Source organism: Prionailurus bengalensis, chromosome D4 (assembly GCF_016509475.1).
Source record: "Prionailurus bengalensis isolate Pbe53 chromosome D4, Fcat_Pben_1.1_paternal_pri, whole genome shotgun sequence".
NCBI lineage: Eukaryota > Metazoa > Chordata > Mammalia > Carnivora > Felidae > Prionailurus > Prionailurus bengalensis.
In genome coordinates this window covers 60297023-60323843 of record NC_057359.1, presented here as the reverse complement: position 1 = coordinate 60323843, position 26821 = coordinate 60297023, and the positions used below count along the sequence as shown (strand labels likewise).

The 26821-nt window shown below is 40.5% G+C and overlaps 1 protein-coding gene across 4 annotated transcripts; it reads left to right on the top strand.

The window, feature by feature from the left end:
* Positions 1-2060: 2060 nt before the first annotated feature.
* Positions 2061-25417, top strand: XPA (XPA, DNA damage recognition and repair factor). Of its 4 annotated transcripts, none has more exons than XR_006295172.1 (7): positions 2061-2367; positions 4323-4433; positions 9447-9552; positions 12218-12383; positions 15111-15228; positions 17720-17949; positions 24008-24112. XR_006295172.1 is itself a non-coding variant. In XM_043567468.1 (6 exons), the coding sequence occupies exons 1-6, from the start codon at positions 2196-2198 to the stop codon at positions 24154-24156; spliced, it is 822 nt and encodes a 273-aa protein (XP_043423403.1). In that variant the 5' UTR covers positions 2061-2195; the 3' UTR covers positions 24157-25417. The 4 variants fall into 4 exon arrangements, 2 of the variants coding, with proteins under 2 accessions (XP_043423403.1, XP_043423402.1); XR_006295171.1 differs by lacking the exon at positions 24008-24112 and adding an exon at positions 18620-18803; XM_043567468.1 differs by lacking the exon at positions 17720-17949 and having other exon boundaries at positions 24008-25417.
* Positions 25418-26821: the final 1404 nt, after the last annotated feature.

Here is a 26821-nt window from a genome sequence, read left to right as displayed (position 1 = left end):
GCCTTTTTGTTATAGAGTTATAGAAGTTCTTTATATATTCTGGATACTAGACCTTTTCAGATATATGGTTTGCAAATATTTTCTACTGTTCTGTGAGTTATCTTTTCATTTTCTTGATGGTGTTCTTTGATGTACAAAAGTTTTACATTTTGATGAAGGCCAATTTATCTAATTTTTTTTTGTTGTTTATGCTTTTGATGTTATATGGAATTTAAGATTTTGTCACCTGGACAAGGTCAATGTATAGGGAGAGAAAGGGATCTGAGGGGAAAGGGAACAGGGATTCCTTGAGGTCTTGATCTCCAGTTCAACCAGAAGATCTGAGCATTTATCTGGTTTTTATGATGTTCTCCAGCTTATATATGTGTGTGTGTGTGTGGGTGTGTGTGTATATATATATATATATATATATATATATATATATTCAATAAATAAGAATATCTATATTGAATATATATATGTTCAATAGATTAGAAAATATATATTGAATATATATATGTTCAATAGATTAGAACCACTAGGTTGTGCTGTTCAAATTTTAACTATTGAATTTTAACCATTGAATTCTAGTGTGAAACCTCAGTATGCCAGGTTGTTCTGAAAACTAGTCCTAAATGGTATATGCAGTAATTAGAACATAATGTTTTCTGGTTTCAATTAAATTTCATTTGTAATAAAAAAGCATACATTTTTGGAAATGCATGCAATGTTTCTTGCAAAATGCTCCATTTACCACTCACTTTTGGAAAGTCAGGATTTGGGCCAAATCCAAACCCCTTGTTTACCTGGTGGAACCTCACCCTCACTGAAGTAATATTCCATGGAAAAGGTAGCCAAGTTTATGCATACCAGCTTTGGTACCAGGTGCTGCATTTGCCTCATGTCAAACAGCAGGTGAGAGTTTGAACCCAGGGGTTTCTCATATCAAATCTAAGACTCTGTCCCCTAGGCCATGCTTTCAAAGTACAGTCAGATGAATCGTCTATTGGTCTTTCTTGACTGGCACTACTATTACTACTAGCTGCCCTTATTTTTGGAAGCTTTCCATATGCCAGGCATTGTGCCGAAAATCCTTACATCTGATCTTTCCAACAACCCAGCGAGTGTTCCATAATTATCCTTGTTTGACTACTGAAGAAACTGAACTGAGGTTAAATAACTTGTTCACTAAGGTCACACAGTGGTAAATGTCAGAGCTAGAACTTAACCCAGATCTGACTCCAAAGCCCCTATTCAGAACCACCAAGCGAACTATTATTTTAAAGATGACCGGGTACTGATGGGAATGCAAGCTGGTGCAGCCACTCTGGAAGTTTGAGGTTCCTCAAAAAACTAAAAATAGAACTACCCTACACCCAGCAATTGTACTACTAGGCATTTATCCAAGGGATACAGGTGTGCTGTTTCGAAGGGACACATGCACCCCCATGTTTATAGCAGCACTATCAACAATAGCCAAAGTATGGAAAGAGCCCAAATGTCCATCGATGGATGAATGGATAAAGAAGATGTGGTATATCTATACAATGGAGTATTACTCGACAATCAAAAAGAATGAAATCTTGCCATTTGCAACTACGTGGATGGAACTGGAGGGTATTATGCTAAGTGAAATTAGTCAGAGAAAGACAAAAATCATATGACTTCACTCATATGAGGACTTTAAGAGACAAACCAGATGAACATAAGGGAAGGGAACAAAAATAATATAAAAACAGGGAGGGGGACAAAACAGAAGAGACTCACAAATATGGAGAACAAACTGAGGGTTACAAGAAGGGTTGTGGAAGGGGGGATGGGCTAAATGGGTAAGGAGCAGTAAGGAATCTACTCCTGAAATCATTGTTGCACTATATGCTAATTTGGATGTAAATTTAAAAAAATAAAAAATAAAACAAGTTAAAATAAAAAAAAAAAAAAAAAAAAAAAAAAGACTACCGGGTACTGAAAATTGACCTCGGCCTGAGTCCTCCCAGGTGACCAGCAAGCGGTTTCCCCAGCGCAGGCGCAGACCCCGCCCACCGCCCCTGCCTTTCGTCCCCTCCTCCTCAAAGTGCGCAGGCGCTCTCCTCGGAGGTTGTATGGTGAAGTCAACGCGGAGGCGGTGCGGGCGTCCCGGCGGGGCTGTGGGCAGGCTTCGGCCCGCTGATGCGCTTGCGCGGGGCTAGATCCTCGGCCCTTTGGGGAGCGTGGAGATGGCGGCGGTTGGGGGACCTTCGCCGGAGCCGGCGCCTTCCGAACAGCCGGCGGAGCTCCCTGCATCGGTGCGGGCGAGCATAGAGCGGAAGCGGCAGCGGGCGCTGATGCTGCGCCAGGCCCGGCTGGCCGCCCGGCCCTACCCGGCGACGGCGGCTGCGGCTACCGGAGGTTTGGGCCCTGGCGGCGCTGCCCCTTCCCTCTGGCGGGCCGGGTACCAAGTCCTGGGCGTGGCGTCGGCTGCCCCCTTGTCTGTGCTCCTGTCCTTCCGCAGTCCCGGGAGTCCGCTCGGCGGGCCGTGTCAAAGCCGGCTGTGCGAGACCGCCGGCGGGTCCGCGCTGGACCCCAGGCTTTCCTCACTGCACCTGGGCGGCCCAGCTGCGGTCTTTAGCTTGGGGATGCGGCCGCTCTCGCCGTCGGGAGGTACCAGCCAGTGTCGGTGGGCGCCTCAGCTTTCCCTTTCTGCTCTCTTCCTGCTGTGCCTCTAGCAGTCCCAGCGGTAGTCCTCGTATAAAGCTTTTAGACTTGTAACCCATTGCAGGAATAATTCTGCACCGTTCCCGAATTCATCAACTCAACAAAGGGCGATTGAGTACATATTCTGGACCCGGCACCGTGCTTGCTACGTGCTGGGGCACCAAGAGAGGTGGTGAGCTCCTGCCTTCGTGGGGCTCTCAAGAGTAGCGCTTGTTGTGCTTCACACCTTTCAAGTTAGCTAATTTGATTCTGTTAACTTGGAAAATAATTAGGGCAGGGTTTGGTACTGGTATTTTACTGAGGTGGTAACTGAGGACCAGGAAAGGAAAGGGATCTGCTGGGGTTCATAGGATCAAGTCCAACAGGTTAATCGGGACTAGAATTGAGGTTATATGATACCGGGTTCAGGGCCTTTCCTTGCCACCGACTGCCTCTTCTATGCAGCCATCTCTCAATTTTAAGAAGAAAGGCTGTTATTATGTCTAAATGTTATCTTCCCCCCTTGCTTAGGGCAGCCCTTAACTGCGTGTCTGTCATCTATGTATGTACGTTGCTGTGGTGTAATTTTCCACTGGAGCCAAGTAATAATCTTCCCTAGGGATTGAAAATATAGTTTGGTTGACATGCACTTCTTTAGGACCACCTCTGTAACACGAAATACACATGTTCCTAAAGCCACGTCCCATACTGTATGAGTAGGTGAGCACATGTAGAGCCCTTTTCATCAGCCAGAAGTAAGGAAGAACGCCAAGAGTCTGGGGCTGGCAGCATGTCTTTATATTTATACTGACCCTGAATCTGCAAATTCCAGCCACTTTTAATGGTTCTGGTTTCATCCTTTCTGTTTTCTAGTACTTTTTTTATTAGTTTCTCAACTTGAGACGTTCTGGAGTCGGGACAAAAAGTTGTGCATTTGCGTTAATATTTGTGATTCTGTAAAGGTTTGTAGATCTGTACTAAATGGCTGTGGAACCCGGGTGTGTAATAGAACAATAAGCTGGTATAAAACTTTTGGTCATGGAAAGCAAGGTAGAATGAATATTCTGTAAGGTTTCCCAGGTACTGACCCAAGAACTGAACTGTGCTGTAACGTGGTATACAACCCGTTGTGCTTCAAGAGTTAGGTTTGGTGCTGAGATTTTTTATCTTTGCAGTACTTTTATTTCAGTGTACCGTACAATTTTCATTTTCCGACTGAGCTGTGACATAGGCCATGAAAAAGACTACTCCAGCTGGAGTAGTCAGGACCATCACTTGAGCAGGTGCTCAGTCATGCCAAGACAAAGCCCAATTTCTCCGCTGCCCCACCTTGCTGTTTCCCCAGACCTTTAGCACCACATTCTAAGCAAGTTCTTCTCCGTCTTTTTCATGGCATATGTCATAGATCAGTCTTTATCCACAGATGATGTGATTATGTATGTAGAATATACAGACTGTTTTACTCCTTTCCAACCTTTATGCCTGTTTTATTTTCTTATCATCTTCTGCTAGCTGGGCCCTTCAGTATAACGTTGAGTAGAAGTGTTAATAGTGGACATCCTTGTCTTGTTTGATATCTATTAAATTTAAAGAAAGTTCCTGTTTATGCACAAGGGAACTTAAGGGCTTTCCTAGTTAAATCATTGACCACTTTTACTTACTTTTTATAGGCGTGGCTAATGTAAAAGCAGCCCCAAAGATCACCGACACAGGAGGAGGCTTCATTCTAGAAGAGGAAGAAGAGGAACAATGTACAATTGGAAAAGTTGTCCATCAACCAGGTAAAGTGTATTTCCAGAAAGTTGGTATCTAGATTGGTCATTTTGAGTTACATGCATAATTCTTTGCAAACTGATGTTAAATAATACCTTCTTATAATCAGTGAGCAGGTTAGCTTTATAAGAGTGACAAAGTTTGGCAGTTTTGCTGGTAGATTAAAAATTAAACAGATTTAGCAATGATTAATTTAACTTGGGGTTTGTATACTTAGGTTTGTTTTATGATAGGCCAGGATAGCCAATATATTCACTGGTCGAATACTCAGTTATCTAGATAGGCTGAAATAAGGGGCTAGAACCCAAGAGATACAATTTAGGACATTCTTTCTTTTGTTTGTTTGAAGGAAAAAAAATGGGATATGTATCTGTATATATTTATCTTGGTGAGGCTTAAAAAACCCATTCTAGGGGCACCTGGGTGGCTCAGTTGGTTAAGTGTCCAACTTTGGCTGAGGTCATGATTTTATGATTCGTGAGTTTGAGCCTTGCATCAGGCTCTCTGCTCTCAGGGCAGAACCTGCTTTGGATCCTCCGTCTCCCTCTCTCTGCCCCTCCCCCACTGGTTCTCTTTCTCTCTACCAAAATAAATAAATAGACTTAAAAAAAATGCATTCTAGTTTTAGCTGTGGCAACAGAAATGTTATGTATTCACCAAGATTGGTAAATAGTCTTGTCCTATTCTATGTGTGCCTAAACTCGTTTCAGAAGCTGAGACTTGAAGGATTAAAATATTTGTTCAGTTTGGGTGCCATATTTAAGAGGGATGTTGACACGTGTATAGTGTCCACAACAGGGGGGTCAAAACAGAAGTCTTCAAATTGACACGTGAGGAACAGTTGTCAAACTGGTTAGGTTTAACTTAGGAACACTTCTAACTGCCTGCAAATGCAAGAAGTGCCCCATTGTGGAAGAGAGCTCACACTGTGATTTGCTTTGGAGGGCAGAACTTGGAACAGTGGGTGACGATTACAGTATGGTGAGAGAGTATAATGAAGGAGTGCCTTACATATACTTAGCACTTTGCACTTACAGAATGTTGGCACATAGAGCATGTGAGCCTTATGGTGACTCTGAAATGGAAAAACTTTCTAACTATGTAAATTGCTGCCTCTAAATAGCAAAGCATTGGAGGGGTTCAGAGATTAAAAGACCACCTGACCAGGATGTTTTAGAAAAGCCCTGTATGAGGAGGGAAGGCATTGAATGAAAGATCTTGAAAGTCTCTATGCTTTTATGGATATGAAGACTCATTGTAACTTTTTTCTGTAGATTTTGGAATCAACTGTGAGCTGTAAAGCCTATGCTTTTATTTAACAGATCACACAACAAATATTTATTGATAACCTATTGTAGTGCCTTCCTGCTTAACTAAGGTATGCATGTGGCATTGCTTGGTATGCTGCTGCTTGTAATAAGAACTTTGGTAAGGAATCTGTGGAAGTTAGGGAAAGTGTGTGTTGGTTTGCAAACTGGTCTGGTGCACAGACGGCAAGAGAGACCAAAGAAAGAGACCACTCCAGATTGGTAAGTGGCAGTGTTAATTAGCAAGGGAACTTATAAGGCTTGTCTTGGGTGGCTGCAAGACAAGCAGATCTCTGCACCCACCTGCCAAATCTTAACAGTTTATATAGAGGCCTTAACTGGGTTCAGTCACATATTCAGGTCAGGTGGCCTCAATGACACTTACTCTCCCAAGGCTTTGTCCTTGGAACAGCTCCCACTGTGGGATTGATGGGCAGAATGTGCATTCCAAGAACAGGGTAGGGAGTGAGGAGTCTCTAATTGCCCAGGTCTGGCTCATGGGTCAGCTGGCCATCATGTCTTCTCCGTTACTTCCTTCAATAGTGTCTCCTTTGGGAGGCCAATTAGAAAAGGCCCTCATTCTCTGGGCTTAGTTTGGGCCAAGGTTCATGGCTTAAAAAGTGGTCATGGGCTGCATTTTGGCCCCTGTTTGCCCCCTTGGCCAGATGCCTTTGCATAAGGGGGCTGGCACAACTTGATGTGGCTGACCTGTGTGGGTAGAAGAAAACAGGGAGAATGATTAATATTTTCTATCACGTTTTCTTTGTTAATTTTAAAGACCCTCAGCATAGCTGAGAAAATCAAAATTATTTGAGTCATTTGCCTATAAAGCAAAGCCTGTCAAATGCTTTTATAATCTAGAACAGAGGTTCGTCAGAATAACCAAGAAGATGATAGGGGAAAGTGGGGGTGAAGGGGATCTAAAGGTACAGACTTTTAGTTACAGAATAAGTCATGAAGATGTAATGTACAGCATGGCAACTAGTTAATAGTACTGTACTGCACATTTAAAAGTTGCTAGGAGACTAGATCTTAAAAGTTCTCATAAGAGAAATTTTTGTAACTATGGCAACAGATGTTAGACTTATTGTGATAATTTCACAATATATGTATAAATATTGAATCATTATGTTGGACATGTGAAACTCATACAATATAGCACTTACACCTCAAAAAGATATGTGTGTGTTGCGGGGGGGGGGGGGGTTGTATACACACATGTGCATGTGTTAGCTCTGTCCACAGAAAGGGACTTGAAGTGAAGATAGCCCAGTAGCAATGAGCATACCTGGTGTCCCGATCTTAGATTCCGATACTGTTCCCCCACTAACAGGAACCAGGGCCCTTCAGAGAAATAGCTGATTCTAGGGTTGGGGCAGGATGGCTACCAGGTGAGTTTGGGGCATTTTGTAATGCCAGTAATATATAAGTATTCAAAAAGTAATAGAGGTATGTTACAGGGACATAAGAGCCAGCTTGAAGGGGCTCCTGCTGGCCACATCTGAGATAAATTGAGCACCAAAGTAATTAAGGACACTAATAAATTATATACCATTGGAAAATACAGGAATCCATGAGTCTATACCAATAATAAATACATGAATAAATGAATGGCCAGTGGGGAAGGATCTTGCATACAGTTGACTGCCAGTTTCCACATGGCAGATTTAAAGGGATTGATGGAATTGAAAAATCATTATGTAATTTAAAACTTTTCATTATAAAGAGTTTTTAAAATTAGGAAAATATCTGCACCTTTTATGGCTTTTGATTAGTAATGCTATGCAGTAGCCTCCTAATTGGTATTTCTGACTGCAGTTTATCTCCATTCTAACATGTTCTGTAATCAGTTTTTTGAAGATATCATTTTGACTATATTTTAGCTTTTCCTTTTGTCTATAGCTATGTCCCTCTAATATTTTACAAGGAAGAGTGATATTTTTTTTTTAATTTTTTTTTTTTTCAACGTTTATTTTTTTGGGGGGACAGAGAGAGACAGAGCATGAATGGGGGAGGGGCAGAGAGAGAGGGAGACACAGAATCGGAAACAGGCTCCAGACTCTGAGCCATCAGCCCAGAGCCCGACGCGGGGCTCGAACTCACGGACTGCGAGATCGTGACCTGGCTGAAGTCGGACGCTTAACGGACTGTGCCACCCAGGCGCCCCAAAGGAAGAGTGATATTTTTGTTGGAGTTTGGAGATTAGTGGAATTGAGGGATGGTAGAATATTAACTGACTTTGTGGTATTGGGAGTAGGTAAGGGAAGGCAGTGGTAGGAATATATTGAACAAATTGTGAACAAATGGCAACAAATGATAACTCTTCCTATTGGGAGTTGTGGTGGTTCTTAGAGCTGGGGCTTGGCAGTGGCAATCATCCTGAAGAGAACCAATTGTATAGGATAAAGATCCCTAGCTAGGTGTTTGAAGTCCTTAAAAAAAACTGAGGTTTACCTAGTGTAGTTTCTGTGCTGGGAATTGAGGGTAGATAGCCAAATATAATCTTTACCCTCAAGTTTACAGTCTTGTGGTTGAGATCAATGCATTTGCTCTGTTCATGGTGGTGTTGGGGGCCGGGTGGAATGGAGGGAGAGAAAAAGTTTCCCATTTGAAAGTGAATCCTGTGTTGTCTCTTCTAGTGTTAACTTGCTCTTTGCTGCTTTCCCCATGTTATGTGTTAGTGCCCATCTTCCTGTCTAAGCAGCTCCCTCCCCTCCCTTCGAGTCTGGGACTAACCTTTCTCTCAGAAGTATGGTGGTAGGCCAGATAGGGTCCCCACAGATGTCCACCGTCTAATCACCCTGGAACCCATGATATGTTACCTTCTGTATCAAAAAGGAATTTGCAGATATTATTAAGGTTAAAGACCTTGAGATGTGGGAGATTATTCTCTATTATCCAGATGGGCCCGGTATACTCACAGAGATACTTAAAAGTAAAAGACAGGAGAGAGGGGCGCCTGGGTGGCTCAGTCGGTTAAGCGTCCGACTTCGGCTCAGGTCATGATCTCACGGTCTGTGGGTTCGAGCCCCGCGTCAGGCTCTGTGCTGACAGCTCAGAGCCTGGAGCCTGTTTCCGATTCTGTGTCTCCCTCTCTCTCTGCCCTTCCCCTGTTCATGCTCTGTCTCTCTCTGTCTCAAAAATAAATAAACGTTAAAAAAAAAAAAAAAAGACAGGAGAGAGTCACAGGGAGATGTGATTATGGAAGAAGCCAGAGTGGTGTGAGAAACTGCTACTTCCAGCTTTGAAGATGGAGGAAGGAAGTCATGGGTCAAGGAAGGCAGGCAGCTTCTAGAAGCTGGAAATGGCAGGTAATAGATTGTCCCCTAAAACTTCCGGAAAGGAATGCAGCCCTGCATACACCTTGACTTTAGCCCACTGAGACCTGTGTCAGACCCACAAACTTCAGATCTGTAACATAATAAACTTGTGTTGTTTTCAGTCAGTGAATTTGTGGTAATTTGTTACAAGCAGCAATATGAAACTGATACAAGTACCTCACACATAGGTTTTGTGTTCAAAAATACTTGATGAATTGATAGTTTTTTCCTTACAATTTTAAGGTAAGTATAAGATTACCTAATCATGTTTTGTCTTTTAGGTAAATGTATTTGCATCAGTTATAAAGTACATACTGATAAATTTAAGATAGGGGAAAATCTATTGTTCTGTTATAAAAAAGGACACTTAAAGAATTAACCTTCCTTTCTTTAGGACCTGTTATGGAATTTGATTATGCGATATGTGAAGAATGCGGTAAAGAATTTATGGATTCTTACCTTATGAACCACTTTGATTTGGCAACTTGTGACAACTGCAGGTACTTACTTCAGACAGTGTTCTCAGTTGCTAAAATTTAATGTTTGCATGCAGCTTTAGGGCAAATCAATAATTAGAGCCATTTGGATTTAACATTTTCTTAGTAATTATGACTTTTGTTTTGGGTGTTTCCTAAAATTTCTGTGACTTCCATCTTGCTAAAGAAATACGGAAGCCCGTGCTTGTGAAAGTTATGATGTGTCGCATAAACAGGAAGGATGGCCCTGATTCAGCCATAGATATGTCCTCTCCTTTCTGTGGGCCTGGTGGGTCTTTACCATCTCTCAGTAGCAGGTTCCTAACCTCTCTCTTCCCCCAGCTGCTAAGGGTCCCCTGTGCTTACCCCAGTGTGTGTAGACATACTGGTCAGAGGACTGGGGCCTTCAGTGAGAGGAAGGGAGTGAAGCGTCTCCAGCCACTCCCCTGGCACTCTCAGAGCACCCCCTTCCATGCATGCTTTACTCTCCTGAATGGGCAGGGGGAGAAGACATGAGGAAAACTCACATTCTTCTCTCATCCGTTTTCTTCTTTTCCTAGCTGCTGTCCTCTTCTTCTGTCACCCCAGGATAATCCTTCTCATTCCACATGGTTTTGTCCCTGCTGTTTACCCCAGCCGCATCCTGTGTTGGTGTCTTTCATGCCTTAAGACCCTACCTTGGAGTCTTACTTAGCCCTCTTATCTGTTCCCTGGTCCCACTTCTTGGACCTGCTGCCCTAGACCTTTTGCTCACCTGCCTGGAGGACTTGCCCTTTCTGAGTCCCTGCTGCAGCCATCAGGAGTCATCCCCATTGACTTGTTGCTGTGTAGGATCTTGAGAAGATAGAATCCTGAGAAGATAGAGATGTTTCTGGTCTTGTGATTGGATCTGTGACTGGAAATGTTTGGCTCCTGTTGGAATTACAAACAATATAAAGTCTCTTCCCATTGACACACAGTGGTTAAGGTCCGCAGTATTGTCACTGTTTCAAGTACGGATAGCTTTTGGGAACAAAATTACCACGCATAATCTTATTTCCATGAGAAATTGATGTATCACTTTAAAGAAAGTTGTGGAAAGTAGTCTGGAAAAAAGATATTTTTAAACTTCAAAGTAATTAGGAACACAGCCCTCCATTCTGTTTCCTTTCAAAATTTTTGAAGATTTTAATTTTAGTACAGTGTTGTTTACCTGTCACCTCCTTTAGCTTAAACTTCCAAATTATTTAGCTTTCATAAAGTTATATCTAATGTTGAGTCTCCCCTACCTGATCTGTACCTCATTTCAGTGAAGGCCAGTTTTATTTACCGTATCTCTGCTTATCCAGTGTTTATTCCAAATCCATTTGGCTCTGTTGTTCATTCCATATCCTCACTCAGTTTATCCCCTTACCCCCTCACCCACTTCTACCTCAGCTGAGGCCACCATCAGCCCTTGCCTGGAGCACCGCACTGGTGGTCTTCTAACTGGCCTGTGTCCCCCACTTTGCACCATTGGCCTCTTCTATGTAGATGTTTTAGTTACAACTTGTCAACGGTTCTTAATCCATCTGGAATAGAATGGTCTCACCGCTGCTTACAGGGCCCCTGCCTGTCTTTAACTTGATCTCCCATCGTTCCTCACCTTCTTCCCTCCCTTTAAGCCTTCTGGTCACACCGGCTCATTGCAAAGCACATTCCTGCCCTAGAGCTTCTGTTCTCTCTGGTTAGGATGTTCTTTCTCCAGCTTTTCAAATAGGATGTTCTCTTTTTATTTTTTTAATGTTTGTTTATTTTTTGGGAGAGAGAGAGGGGGAGAGACACACACACAGAATCTGAAGCAGGCTCCAAGCTCTGAGCTGTCAGCACAGAGCCCGACACGGGGCTTGAACTCAGGAGCCATGAGATTATGACCTGAGCCGAAGTCGGACACTTTAACTGAGCCACCCAGGCACCCCTTGATGTTCTCTAACTTTTTAAGGGCCCTCCTCAAATGCCCTCTCATCAGTGGCCTTCTTTGATTACCCAGTCTACCAGAAAATTTCTTTTCCCTTGCCATGCTTTATGTTCCTTTATAGCACTTTTATCTGTCATGATGTTTGCTTATTGATTGTCTTCTCCTAACCAGAATGGGAGCTTCATGAAAAAAAGGCTTTGTTTTCTTCTTTGCTGTATTCCTAGTACCTGTACCTAGTACCTTCCATGTATCTGGCATGTATGTGGAGAAAAAATAAATGAGAAGAACTATGTAATTGACTATGTCTCCATTTTTACCTTGGCTTTGAAAAAGCTCAAAGCCAACTGGAAACTGAACTGTGTTGGGACAGTTGGACCTTGCATATTTATATTCCTTATAGCTCACTCATCCTGACTTTGTGCTTTGATTTATATTTTCTTACTCATTGAGTCTTAGTTCTCCATTATATTTACTGTACTCATATTAAGAGATTTCAAATCCATTGTGGAAAAGAGGGACTTTAAGTAGAAAAGAAATTCTTAGAGTGTTAAATGACCTGGATCTATGGCTAATATAATCTAGCTTCTCCAAATAAGTATTTTTCTGTTAGAATTTTTATGCTGCTAACTTGACTGTGAGAGTCCAAGGAAAAACTTTTATGTTTAGGCATGCATGCCCCTAGGTTGTTGGACTATTTGAAAACTTAGTTTATTTAAAGTAGCTAACTTAGTACTGGACTTCATTTGTTTTCAGAGATGCTGATGATAAACACAAGCTCATAACTAAAACAGAAGCCAAACAAGAATACCTTCTGAAAGACTGTGATTTAGAAAAAAGAGAACCAGCTCTTAAATTCATTGTGAAGAAGAATCCTCATCATTCACAATGGGGTGATATGAAACTCTACTTAAAATTGCAGGTCTCTAATAAGTTATACTCATGTTAAACCCTCGATCAGGTGAAGTTTTAACAATAAACTAGTGATAATTAGTTTAGTTTTTGCTTACAGTTAAAAAGATCCTTTTCCTTTTGTTGTTTTGCTTACAAGTTGCAGTCATATGTGATGACATTTAATAACATTTTACTTTTTGGAGTGGTACTTTGGGCAAATATATTACTATGGAGTAATGTTACTAGCACAATTAGGTAACTAAAAAACTTGGGAGTTAAGGGTTAGGCTCCATTTCCCTACACACCCACCCTCCAATGAAATTCTTAAAAAGTTTCAGGAATTTCACAAATGCCTAAGATCTAACTCCACTTGGGAAATAATCATCTGGAACCCTGTCAAGTGTCCAAGTAACTCTACTGTGTCTCACAGTGGATCTTCTCAATTCCTCATGTGGTGGTGATGGTGGTATAGGTGTGCAGAGATAGTTACCCACACCCATAAGGAGTCACTAGCAGCCTCCTGTATCTATCCCACAATGGTACAGAGGTTATATTTTTGTGCCAGTATATAAAAAAATACGGGGAGGCATTGCTTTAGAGCAGTTTGATTGGAAAATACTAGAAAATCCTAGTATCTCCAAATAAAATTAAGAAGCTGCATTGTAGGGGTGCCTGGCTGACTCAGTCAGTAGTACATGCAACTCTTGATCTCAGGGCGTGAGTTGCTTCATGTTGCTGTGGAGCCTACTTAAAGATTAAAATAAATAAATAAATAAATAAATAAATAAATAAATAAATAAATAGTAAAACCAATCATTTATTGAATTTTATTAAACCTAAGACACTGTTGATTAGAAGATTCACTATTATTTTATGTACCATTAACAATTAAAAAATGCCAACCCAATGCTTTCTCATTACTTGAGGCTTTTATTTTACACTTACTGAAATAGTGCCATCAGACTTAGTATAGTTTATTTTATTTTTTTGCTATATGTCATGCTTGTGCATACATAAATAGGAGAATGCAAGTACGGGTAAGATATTCCTAAACTTCTTTGCATTCAGAGTCCAGTTCTTCTGAATTGCCTTTTGACTCAGTTGTTAAAGTACCAGAAAGCAGATTGCTGCTGCAGCATCTTCAGGGGTATTAAATTGTGGAAAATGTGATGCTTTAGAATTTAGGAAATGCCAGTATATCCCTTTATTATGTTAAGAGGAAATTTGAGCTTGGCTACCTTGATTGATATTTTGGTCCCCTTAACATTATTGTGAGAGAGAGCCTAAGCATAATTCTTAGTATGTATGTGAGTCTCCTAAATGTAAATAAATATTATAAAGAGTAAAGATATTATAATGCAAAGTTTTTAAACAAGAATAAAGGCTTTTAGGTCATTCAGGTACCAAAGTTTAAAAAGAAGTTGATACTCTAAAGATCAGAAATTAGTCAAGTGGATGGAAACTGTAATGAACTGAAGAGGAGGAAAGGAGTAGTTATGGGTTCTCTGTGGTAGGAGGGTTTTTGGAGGTGACCTCATACTGAGATGGCTGTGGCTAAGTTTTTTGGTGAGTGTGACAAAACTTATCAGATGCACCAACTACTTGTACTTCTGTGAATTTATGTGAAAACAATGTATCCGAGAAATAATTATAGTCAGAGGACAGCTTTTCTATTTATGGTCTAATTAAGCATACATTTATTGAGGGTTTTATAGGCTTAAATAGAAGTATCATTGAGTTTCTAAGCACTAATTTTTAAAAAATTATTTATTTTTAAATTTACATCCAAGTTAGCATATGGTGCAACAATGATTGCAGGAGTAGATTCCTTAGTGCCCCTTACCCATTTAGCCCATCCCCCCTCCCACAACCCCTCCAGTAACCGTCTGTTTGTTCTCTATATTTAAGAGTCTCTTATGTTTTGTCTCCCTCCCTGTTTTTATATTATTTTTGCTTCTTTTCCCTTATGTTCATCTGCTTTGTCTCTTAAAGTCCTCATATGAGTGAAGTCATATGATATTTGTCTTTCTCTGATTGACTAATTTCGCTTAGCATAATACCCTCCAGTTCCATCCACGTAGTTGCAAATGTCAAGATTTCATTCTTTTTGATTGCCGAGTAATACTCCATTGTATATATATATACCACATCTTCTTTATCCATTCATCCATCGATGGATATTTGGGCTCTTTCCCTACTTTAGCTATTATTGATAGCACTGCTATAAACATTGGGGTGCATGTGCCCCTTTGAAACATCATACCTGTATCCCTTGGGTAAATACTTAGTAGTACAATTGCTGGGTTGTAGGGTAGTTCTATTTTTAATTTTTTGAGGAACCTCCATACTGTTTTCCAGGGTGACTGCACCAGTTTGCATTCCCACCAGCAATCTAAGTGCTATTTTTTTAAAGTTTATTTATTTTGAGAGAGTGCACTCGAGGAGGGGAGGGGCAGAGAGAGAGGGAGAATCCCAAATAGGCTCCACACTGTCAGTGCAGAGCCCAACATGGGGCTCAATGTCATGAACAGTGACATCATGACCTAAGCTGAAATCAAGAATGGGACACTTAACCGACCGAGCCACCCAGGCACCCGTCTAAGCACTATTTAATCTCTTAAAAAAAATTCAAATACTTGTAAAATTGCCTTTGAGTGAGATCATGTTTTGGTGCTCACGGATTTAATCATTAAAACTTTATAATACTTAACAACTCTGAATGACAGCTTATTTAAATATGGATTCTGTGTTGTAGATTGTGAAGCGGTCTCTTGAAGTTTGGGGCAGTCAGGAAGCGTTAGAAGAAGCAAAGGAAGTTCGACAAGAAAACCGAGAAAAAATGAGACAGAAAAAGTTTGATAAGAAAGTAAAAGGTAAGTGGCTACATTTATCTCATGAAGGACCGTGTTTTACTGACTTGCAAAAAGACTTTAGCTAAGTTCTTCTTGTTTAAAGATCTGTCACCAGTAGATTGGTATGTTTTTTCATAGATTAAAGAAAAAAAGACTTAAAGTTTGCCCCCAGTAGGTGTTTGAGGCTCTCGGTGCAAACCTCACAGTACTGCAGTTCTAAAAAGCATGTAAGTCCTCCTCTTAAAGTGAATTATGTTTTTATGTAGGAATAATGGGAGGATCAGGGATATCTCCCTGGTCAAGGATATGGTATCAGTTCAGTCTTAATTAAATATGACTAACAGGGTTATAAACACCAAGGATATCCACCAGCAAACTTCTCTAATTGCTTAAAATGAAAAAATTCTGCCTCGGTGTTAGTCATCTAATTTAGTAGCTAGAAAGAGCCTTCTCGCGTCAGTGGGTCTAATCCTTTTTTGTTTATATGTGAGTAAAAGACCTAGAAAGGTAGAGTGACTTGTTAACTACATCATTATTAGCGAGGTGGGACTGGAACCAGGCTTTCCTAACTGAAAGTCTGCATTGGTACATTCATTCCTCTGTCCAGACATCTGTCTATCCATTCCTTTGTCCATCTATCTCCGTATTTGTTTGTCCATCCATCCAGTTACGCATATGTGTGTAAGTCTGTCGTCATCCATCTGTCCATCAGTGCATCCAGGAATTAGTGTCAACTATGTTCCAGGTACTGTGCTGACATAAATGCTGGAGTCAGAGTTGGTCAGAAGAGAAAGGCCAGTAAACTTAATATCATATTGGAGCATGATAAGTACTGTGATAGTGGTGAGCACGGGGTGCTCCCGGAGCACTAGGAGCATGGTTTGCTGTATCGCAGAATCCCTAGAGAGAGTCTTACACAGTAGGCATAAATGTTCCTTATACAGTAATTGTCGAGTCCCAGTGTGGTGTCAGGTGTATATAGATAGCACATATCCTATGTATTTACAGGGCTCTGCATATACTGAATTGATCCATTTAAAATGAGGGTCTTAGCCATAATAAATACTTTTGTATGTATTTAGGATTTAGAAGAGGTTTTGGAAGATAGTTCAGATGTCTTAAAAAAGAACAAAAAATTTTTGAATATAAGCCTGCCTTGTTTCTTCGTGAGGATATGTTTTCCTCTCTTTTCATCATAAGATTAATTCATGTGCAGTGCAGAAAAGTTAGGAAACTGCAAAGAACTTGTATTCTAATTCCCAGAGACCATCAGTAGTGATGTTTTAATGTCTGGTTTTTTAGTTCTTTTCAATGCATAGACCCTTTAAAATTATTTCTTATAAAAATGGAATTTTATGAAGCTAATTAAAACAACCTCTTAACATCCCTATTTATATTTTTATGTGAATTAGTTACTTAAAATACCAGCTCCTGAATCAGAGGGTAAGCACACTTTTATGACTTTGTTAGAAGTTTCCTGTTGCAAACTGTGCCATATAAAAGCATTTCATTGAAGAATCTTCCCCAAATTAGCCACTGCTGTACCAAGCCATTGAAAATACCTGCAAGAATCAACTGAGAGGCTTTGGAAAGACTTTTAAATTTAGTCCTTTTCATCTTTTATTAGGTTATGCTCTACCTCATGCTTTACTCTAGCCCTTCCTTCTTCCTGTGTCAAGGAGAGCCCTGAAGGGTACAGTAACAGAGGGCTTCTTACTGGGTTTGAAAGAGGAGGGCAGAATTACAGACTAGTTACACATCAGCCTGGGGTTTTTACTACAGCTACCCTGAATCAGTCACCTCAACTCTTCCTTCTCTACTGCCTCTTTAAGCAACTTTCCTGGTGGTGTTTTGGTACAGACAGTAATATATGGATAAAGGAGTTAGAAACTTAGACCTGCAGAGTGATCAAATACTTTAAAAAGGAGGGCTATCTGTAGTTTTTATTGAGATACTATTTCCTGTAGTTTGGTCAAGATGTCTTCTTCTAAAGGTGGCTAAATTTCTCTAATTTGACCAACAATAAAAGATGATGGCATCTGTTTTATGCTTTTTGCTATAAAAATTAAGATAATCCTGTAGATCAACTATTAGTTTGAATAGAACAGTTCTTTTGAGATTTACATAATTTTCATAGGTATTAAATATAATTGGCTGTATCAAATTGCTGCCATTAATCACCAGATAAAACTGGATTTTCTTCTTCCTTGAAGAGTTTGAATTTTCCCTGAATTTTTTCTTGGACATCTTAAGACTGGTTTCTCTAATTCAGTTCATTTCCTGTCTGGATGAAGCATGCCTTTTTGAGGAAATTTTTTCTGAGTGGTTACAGAAGTGGTAGAGTTTCCAAGTCCCTATAAATCTTAGAATGTTCTTCTGTTTCCTTTGCATTTGAAAACCTGAGTTCTCTCTCAACTATATAAGCATTAGTCCATGTCTTCTGGTGTTTAATGTGCAGAGGTCAGCGTGATACCCTCTTTAATTATGGCTTCTTCTTGTTGGTTTACTTTAGAGGTTTGTGAATATGTTCCAGTCCTCCTGACTAGGCCACAAAGGGCTGAGAGTGGAGTAGACACTGTAGAGATTAGAAACAAGGACCTTACCATGCAGTTTGCTCAGAACAGAGAGGAATAAAAGCAAGTCTAAAAGTCTTTTAGTTGAAAAGAAATTGGAACCTGGTTCCTCTTGGTCTTCTGGTTTTGATCCACAAACAAGCTGACACAAAGCTTACTTAATGTAAAGGTAAGAGATTACATTTACCTGCTTTTAGAATATGATCTACTTTAGCAGTTTGAGAAAGAATTGATCTTACTACAGAAGAAATTTAAGTATAAATAGCATAAAGTATTTACAAATACAGACAAAGTGAGAGACAAGAATTGTCAGCAAATTCACATTGTTATAGATCTCTCCAATCCAAGAAGGCATAAGTAGAAATGATGGCGTCACTGCTGCTCAGTTTAACTGGATTTCAGAAAATGCCCTGCGTGCTGGCTTTGCTATCAGATGAGAACTTTCAGTTGGTGCAGATACACGGAATGTTTTGGGCTTGCATGCCTCTCCACAAATAAAGTGGAGAGGAGTGTAGCTTTAAAGAAAAGCCTTAAGTTTTTTCTTACCTAGTACTGGCAGAGGTTGGCCTTCTAAAAAATGGAAAGTGATTCTTCATTGTTTGTTACTATGCACTTTCCCCCCAAAAGAGGTGGGTAAGAAAAGCCCATTTGGGGGCTCTTTCTAAGTGAATGGAGATTTTACATCCCGGACCTGTGGTTATATGTATGACCATTTTCAGGCTTCTGTCAGCAGTTTGAAGGACACAACTCCGTGTTACTCTGCTTCAGTTTATGGAGGACAAGATAAGATCAAAGCTTCATGTTATTTTGACATTTCCTTGTGATTTTTTTCCCTGTAGTTAACAAGGAGCACCCTGAGTCAGAACTTCCTGCCGTCCTATCAAGTGTTCAGAAACTTTGGTCTCCTTCAGCTAGTTCTGTTGTGCGTGTTCCTCAAAAGCAGCATTGGGCCTCTTCGAATACATGCTGCCTCTTGTACAAAATTAAGATATTAAGCCAAATAAAATAAGTTTTAGAGTGGTATAAACTAAATTTTTCATTGAAACAAGGATTTAAGGGAAAACTTCTTTGGGTAAAAAGTATAAGCAGTCTCTGAAGATATCCATAGCAAGACACTTGTAAATGTCCAAGAGAGGTAGCCCACAGCTTTCTGTGCTGTGAGCTTCTAGGCCGGTGGGACTAGGAGATTGTAACACGGAAACCCGCTGTGTTGTTCTGCTCAGCTGGGCTTTCTGGGCTGTGTGGCACGTTTCCTCCTCCCCACCCGCAAGGTTTCCCTAGATCTCCCCAGGGCTAGTGAATCTTTCCCACTCTTGGAGGCTCTGACCTTTCTGCCTCCCTCTTCTCACTCAGCAGTAGGTGGTGACCTCTGCTTTCCTAAGTTTTAAGTTGCTTAAATGAAGTAACATAAACTTATTAATCTTTAATTAAAAACATTTTAATTTCACCAGATGTTGACATTTTGCCACATATGTTTACACACACAAACACACACACACTGCTGAACCATTTAAGAGTTTTCTTGCAGACATTGTGGTTTTTAATATTTCAGCATGTTATCTCCTGTAAACCATGACGTTCTGTGTAACTGAAAACAGTGTCACAGTAAGTTTAATATTCATAAAATGCTATTGTCTAGTATGTAATCTTTCCCCAGTTGTTCTAGTGTCTTTCACAGCATTTTAGTTGTTGGAACAAAGGGGTGGTCAAGGGTGATGCCTGTGTGTACTCTTTTAGGTCCTCACCTGTTTTATCTTTCATGACATTGACATTTTTAAAGAGTCCGCCACCTGTTTTGCAGAATGTCCTTCTATTCAGATTTATTAGGAATAATTAGGAAGGAATGCTTCCTAGGTGATGTGTCCGAGTGTGTCACATCCGGAAGACACGCTAGACCAGTTCTCTAAGAGAGTGATACTCCGTTTGATTGCGTGGTTAAGGCGGCATCTGCTAGATTTCCCCACTGTCAAGGTACCCTTTCCCCTTTGTAATTCGTAGGAAATCTTTGGGTTGGACTCTCCCATACTGCGGGAACACCCCATTCCTTAAGTCTCACTCAAGTTTTGGTACAACGGGGATGATTCTTGCCTGTGTTTGTTGTTACTAGGGTGGATATAAATGGTGATTTTCTATTTCTGTTATTCTTTCTGTAATTCTTATTTGGCTTCCTTTGGGAAGAAGACCTTTTTTTAGTATCAGTTGGCTTCATGGATTCTTACTTTCAAATCAGTGTTACAGTCCATAACTGATGCATTTTGAAGCTCAAATGGTCTCAAATTTGGCCTCTTCCAGCTAGCTCCTGACTTTTTAAGTTTCATTTTGGAATGGAGTTCAGACTTCCATAAAATTGCAAAGTATAGTTAAGGACACCCACGTATCCTTTACCCAGATTGATAATATTGTTGGGGCACCTGGGTGGCTCAGTCGGTTAAGCGTCTGACTTTAGCTCAGGTCATGATCTCACGGTTCGTGAGTTCGAGCCCTGCATCGGGCTCTATGTTGACAACTCAGAGCCTGGAGCCTGCTTCAGATTCTGTGTCTCCCTCTCTCTCTGCCCCTCCCCTGTTCACACTCTGTCTCTCTCAAAAATAAACAAACATTAACAGACGCATTGTTAATGTGCCATCTGTACTCTGTGCACACAACACACACTCTTTTTGGAACCATTTAAGAGTAGGTTGTACATCATCACCCTTTACCCTAGTACTGCAGCGTGTGTTTCCTAAAAATAGCAGTGTTCTCTTACAAAACCAAAGTGTAGTAGTGATATTTTGATCTAATCTGTCATCCATATTCTAGTTTTGTTTGTTTACCCAGTAATGTCCTGTGTAGTTTTTCATTATAGTACAGGATCCAGTCTAGGATCAGGCATTGACTTGAGGTACCAAGTCTTTCTAAATTTCTTTATTATGGAATATTTCCACAGCCTCTCAGACATTTTTGAAGAAGTCTGTTCCCTTCCCCACCTTGCCTTTTTAGAAATGTTTTTCATTTGGGGCTTTTCTGATGTTTCCCAATGGTTAGATTCAGGTTATGCATTTCAGGCTGGAGATAGTACATAGGTAGCAGCACATCTAGGGACAGATGTCCATCTGCCCTTGATAAGCCAAAAAAAAAAAAAAAAAAAGAGCAAACAGATAACCCTGCTTCTCAATACCTCCTTGGAGATTTAGCAGCCATTCATGGATGGTTCTTGCCTGAAGCAGTCTTCAGTATACTCTTTGCAAAAATTGTTTTCTAATTTCACTGCTCTCTTCACAGTTAACCAGTCAGAAGTCCACATTCCACAGCATTCCTTCTGCCATTTATTTATTATTATATGGATTCATGAATTCCTGTCCTTATTTGTCTCAGGTTTGGGCCAGTAGGAGTCTTCAAGCTAGCTCCTGTGTCCTTTTGCCATGTCTAATCATTTGTTGAAGGTTTCTTTCTAGCACAAAACACGTGAATATATTTTTATGTCTGCCCATATATATTATAAATTAACACGCTGAGTTCACACTGCTATAGCCAGTTCTAACCCAGAATTCTAGGGTTCATTCTAGTTTTCTTATTTGTAACTCCCTTCTCTGACAGTGAGAACCTGATTCCCATTATCCTTAGTGTGGTTATCTGACTGACACCCGTTTGTGTGCTGCCTCCACTGTAGGGAGATCCTCCTTCCCTTTCTTGGGCTCCCTCTGCCCTACCACAGATGCCTGCCTGCCTTGCTTCACTGAATGGCTGCTCAGGAAGTGAAAGAAGGCAAAAAAATGATAAACGTATCAGTATTTTAGTACTTACTTTCTAGTTCATTTTTCCAGGAATGTCTAGTAAATACTAAAGATTTACCTTCATTTCTTGTCATTGTTCTTGATCGACTAGCTGAAGGATGGGAAGAAAAAGCCGTAAAGTCAGTAAAAACCTGTGTTTAGTTATGACCAATTATGGTCCGTAAACTAGATTTTGTTGTAAGTATTCTTTTAGCATTAAGCAAATATTTTTCTTATTTATCTTCTGGAGTTCATGTAATGCTCAAAGCAGGTAGAGGTTAGCTGAGTAGTGACTGAGACTGGGTCAGATTTAGAGTGTGTTTTCTCAGTGGAGTAGTAGAGGAAAAGTGGCTAGGTAGGATACTTTTTATCAGAACAAAGTTGAAAAGTAGTTATTAGAATTCAAACAGGAGACCTCTTCCTGTCATTATCTGAAGCCAGGAGGCATCTGTGCTGGTCGGCACATGATTTCACTTTGTATTTAGAAAATGTCCTAAGGTAAAATAATAAAAGGATAGGGCATTCCAGATACATCTAGAAAAATTTGCATTCTTCAGAGGGAGAGAATATAGGAAGAAAGATCGTTTGGATGAACACAATTTTCCCCATAGTTTGGAAAGTGTCTAGAGGTGTATACACAGAAGCTTGACAATAATGGTGTGAGATAAAGTGCTTCTCATCCTGGAGGTGTGAAAGGCAGCACAGCTTTAGTGGTTAGTAACACAAAGACACCTTTGCCATTGACTAGTGGTTTGACCTTAGGCACAACATATGTAACTTCTTTGGGCCTCAGTTTTCTCAGCTGTTGAAACTGGGATGATAGTTTACTTATCTTAGAGGGTTGGGAGGATTCACTGTGTTTATAGATTCAGTGCTTAGAACAGTGCCTGATACATAGTCCTGTGTTTGCTTATCCTTCTGACGCAGTGAAGGGCAAATTACAAAGATGCAAGTATTTAGATACTGCTTATCATAAATCTGAAAGAGATTAAAGAAAATGTGTGATTACTTGGTGTCCAGTGATTTTTTATGCTTGAGATTGTGTAACCTACTCTTTGATAGGTAGTAGCCCTGTCAACAACAGTGCTGGGCTTGATGGATCACTGGTCAGAACAGAGTAACGTAAACCGTGTTGCTTATTATTAATTTGGGAACGGAGAAGTTACTAGCTTAATTTTCAGTTAATAGTAAGCATTTGGTGTCTTCAGGTAATGCGGTGTGAACTTTTAAAATGTAATTTGGCTTAGTTGCTTTCAAAGCATCCAGCAGTTTTATTTTTTTATTTAAAAAAAAAATTTTTTTTTTCAACGTTTATTTATTTTTGGGACAGAGAGAGACAGAGCATGAACAGGGGAGGGGCAGAGAGAGAGGGACACACAGAATCGGAAACAGGCTCCAGGCTCTGAGCCATCAGCCCAGAGCCCGACGCGGGGCTTGAACTCAGACCGCGAGATCGTGACCTGGCTGAAGTCGGACGCTTAACCGACTGCGCCACCCAGGCACCCCCAGCAGTTTTTTTAAATGACGTTTTCACACGATGCAGTGGGAAACATTCTAAACACTGGAATAAAGGACTTGGATTCATATGCTATCTTTGTTCTCTTTCCCTACCTGCAAAAAAATAAAGTGAAATAAAATAAAAACTATGGTTCTTTCCAGCTCTTAATTGTCTCTGATTCTTACATTTAGGTGATACAAGAATGCAGTAATTGGCAGTCCCTCTTCTAAAATATTGCTCTCATTTTATAGGATAAAGAACTGAATGACCTTCAGGTCAGGTGCAAAAGCAGTTTTTCTGAGATGAGACACCAGCATAGCAACAGAGTTCTTGGCTTTCTAGTTATCAGACGTAACTTGATCTGCCTCTTACAGAAGTAGCTCCTAACATATGGAACTTTGAAGTTCTCCTTGTACTGAGTGGTCCCAGCTCACACCCCTTACCTGCTGTGGCGTCATTTTCCTTAGCTGCTTGAATAAACCCCGTTCTTTTATGATCTTGTTTCTATTCATCTTCTGAAGTTTTGTGTTTTGCTGTCCCTCTAACCCATTTACCCCATTTCTCTATCAACCACTTCACATGGCTCCCAACAGTGAGGAGTAATTTCATAGGCCAAGCTTGCCATGGTTCTAGAATCAATTTTGTGGGGCGCCTGGGTGGCGCAGTCGGTTAAGCGTCCGACTTCAGCCAGGTCACGATCTCGCGGTCCGTGGGTTCGAGCCCCGCGTCGGGCTCTGGGCTGATGGCTCAGAGCCTGGAGCCTGTTTCCGATTCTGTGTCTCCCTCTCTCTCTGCCCCTCCCCCGTTCATGCTCCGTCTCTCTCTGTCCCAAAAATAAATAAACGTTGAAAAAAAAATTAGAATCAATTTTGTTATAAAAGTAACGTAAACCGTTATTTGGTTTATACATACACCCCTGGTGGATTTGGGGATTCAGCTGAACAGCATCATTGAAAAACTGGCTTTTATTTTCTTAGAATTACGGCGAGCAGTGAGAAGCAGCGTGTGGAAAAGGGAAACAGTTGCTCATCAGCATGAGTATGGACCAGAAGAAAGCCTAGAGGAGGATATGTACCGGAAGACTTGTACCATGTGTGGCCACGAGCTGACCTATGAGAAAATGTGACTCGTAAAGTGTAACGTTGCCACAGATGAACGGGACACTCCTATAAATCATGCTTCAGGAAGAAATTTGTATGTTGTGGCTTAAAAGCAAGTTTCAGTAAGGGTCCAGCAGGTCTGGTTGTAGGCATAATACTGGGTCTGGGATTGCTTTTTTCTACAACAGGGATGGGAGCCAAGGGGTGGAGTAGGTTCAGAAGTTAGGTTAAAGCCAAAATTGAGAAATAAGAAACCAAGCCAAACCCTATATTGGAACAGGAGGAAGAGCTTTTAATAATGGCAGAAGCTGGCTGAACAGGATCCTTCTCCCAGAAATAACGGACGGTGGTAGATCCTGAACCCAAGGCTGGCCGGGTCTTCTATACCCTGTCTCCACATAAGGGAACTGGGGAGCTGTTGTTGGATAAGCCCTGATTCCAGCAGGAAGTGAGTTGTGGGAGTCTGATCATGTTTCCTGTATCCTTGGGGTTTACCACCATAGGCCTTAACGTCCTTGTCTAGGTAGCCCTTTTCAAATCCAGATTCAAATGGAAAAACAGCCATATTGTTTTACTGATCAAAGAAGGTACTGTTAGTAAGTTTATCATAACTTGCTAACATTTTACTGACCATTTACCATGGGCCAGGCAGGGATGATGCCAAGTGGCTTACGGGTATTCTCCTATAATCCTGGGATGGAAGAGAACTTCTCTGTTTATTTAGCACTTCTAAGGGAAGTGATCACCTACAACCCACCATCACCCCAGACATATGGATCAAGTTTACCCATTTAGTTCTGCCTCTGTCTTATCAAAAGGCTTACAAGGTAGTTATACTAATAAGAGGATTTGATCCAAATGTGCCTGATTACAGGGTTTGTGCTTTTTTCTTACAAAAACATTCAGGTTAAGATAAACCGCATGTTTTCAAATTGTTCTTTGACCTGGCTTTTTTAGTCCTGTTGCTACAAACAGAGAAATAGGATGTTCAAGTACAGCTTGAGGACAAGAGTACTGTGGGATCCAGGCAGCTGACAACAGCATTACTGCATGGGAGATATAGAGCCCTTGAGCCACATGGACCTAGGTTCCAATTCCATTTTTTAGCTGTGGGCCTTGGGTAAGGAACATCCTATTTCCTTTCTAGATCAGATCTTGCAGATTATACTTGAAGAAAGGCAAGTCTGAACAAGTCCAACCCAAATAGGCTTAAGACTGTAATTACTAATTGTTCTCTATACAAGTATCCAATATAGAAATGTTTTATATAAATATTTAAAAGTTTAATGTATTAGTCAAGTTTTTTTTTTTTTAAAAATGTGCCAATTATTCATTCAGTAAAAACTGGACAGTGGGCAGCAAGACCTTCCTGGGACCATGAGAAAACTTCCAGCTTGAGGACAAGAATACTGAGGGATCCAGGCAGCTGACAACAGCATTACTGCATGGGAGATATAGAGCCCTTGAGCCACATGGACCTAGGTTCCAATTCCATTTTTTAGCTGTGGGCCTTGGGTAAGTTACTCTGTGGGCCTGTTTCTATCTGTCGGATGGGCATGATCCTCTCAGGACTGTTTGAGGATTACATATGGCAGATCTGTAGCACGTGGCATCTAACAGCCACTTGTTAATGAGCACATTAATATATATATAGTATATAGTTCCCAATTTGTCTAGTTTCTTACATCTTTGAAATTCGGTCTGTAGTTTTCCCTAAAGGTAGCTGCCAGACTGTGAGCAGGGTCACATCAGTGCATTCTTGACATGAAGAGAGGATCCAAGAAATTCCTCTAGAATTCGAATCAAGCAAGTATAATTAGTCAAACTCTGCAATACATTGTGAAAGATTTATAAGTCAGTTTAGGGTCAAAGTTCCCAAAGCCTTAAAGGGTCATCCTTTTGGCTTCTTGAGGACAAGAGCCATGTCTAACTGAATACTGTTTGTGGGAAGGAGGAACAGTATAACCAAAAGAATATTTAGCCAAGAGCCTGGGTTTTAGACTCCTTTCGGCTGATAACCTGCCATGCACACTTAATTCTGTGAACAATTCTTGTTTTGCATGGTATGGTTATTTAAAAATCCTAGGAGTTCTCATCTCTTGACTATATTCTGTAGTCACCAAATGAAGGGTACTCCAAAGAGACCATGTAACAATATGAAAAATACTAATACAGCACAAATTTATGACATAAATAAGTGAAAGATACCTATGTTGTACAAACAGAGAAATACTACTTATCAGTTGTGGGGTTGTTGATAAATTTTTCCTCAGGTTTAATGAAGGCTTATTAAAATGCTAGAAATTTGCAATGTCAGATAATTCCCTATTTTGCATATTTTACATGTGTACTCATTTATTATCTTATTATCTTATAATAAGCTTTAATTATATATATATATATATATATATATATATATATATATATAATCTTATAAGCTTTAATACCATGTAAGAAACTGGCTCAAGAATTAGTAACTCCTTGGACTTAAATTCTATAGAAACAAAGTCCATACCTACAGTACAGTTTTAGCCAATCCAAACTAGCTACTTCTATTTCCACTTTAGCATGTACTTCATAATTGGACCTTGGACAAATCTGTCTCAGAGAACAGAGGAAATGACCGGACAGCTCTAAGGTAATGGTTCCCAAACTTGTCCACACACTGGCAATCACCCGGGATCACCTGGG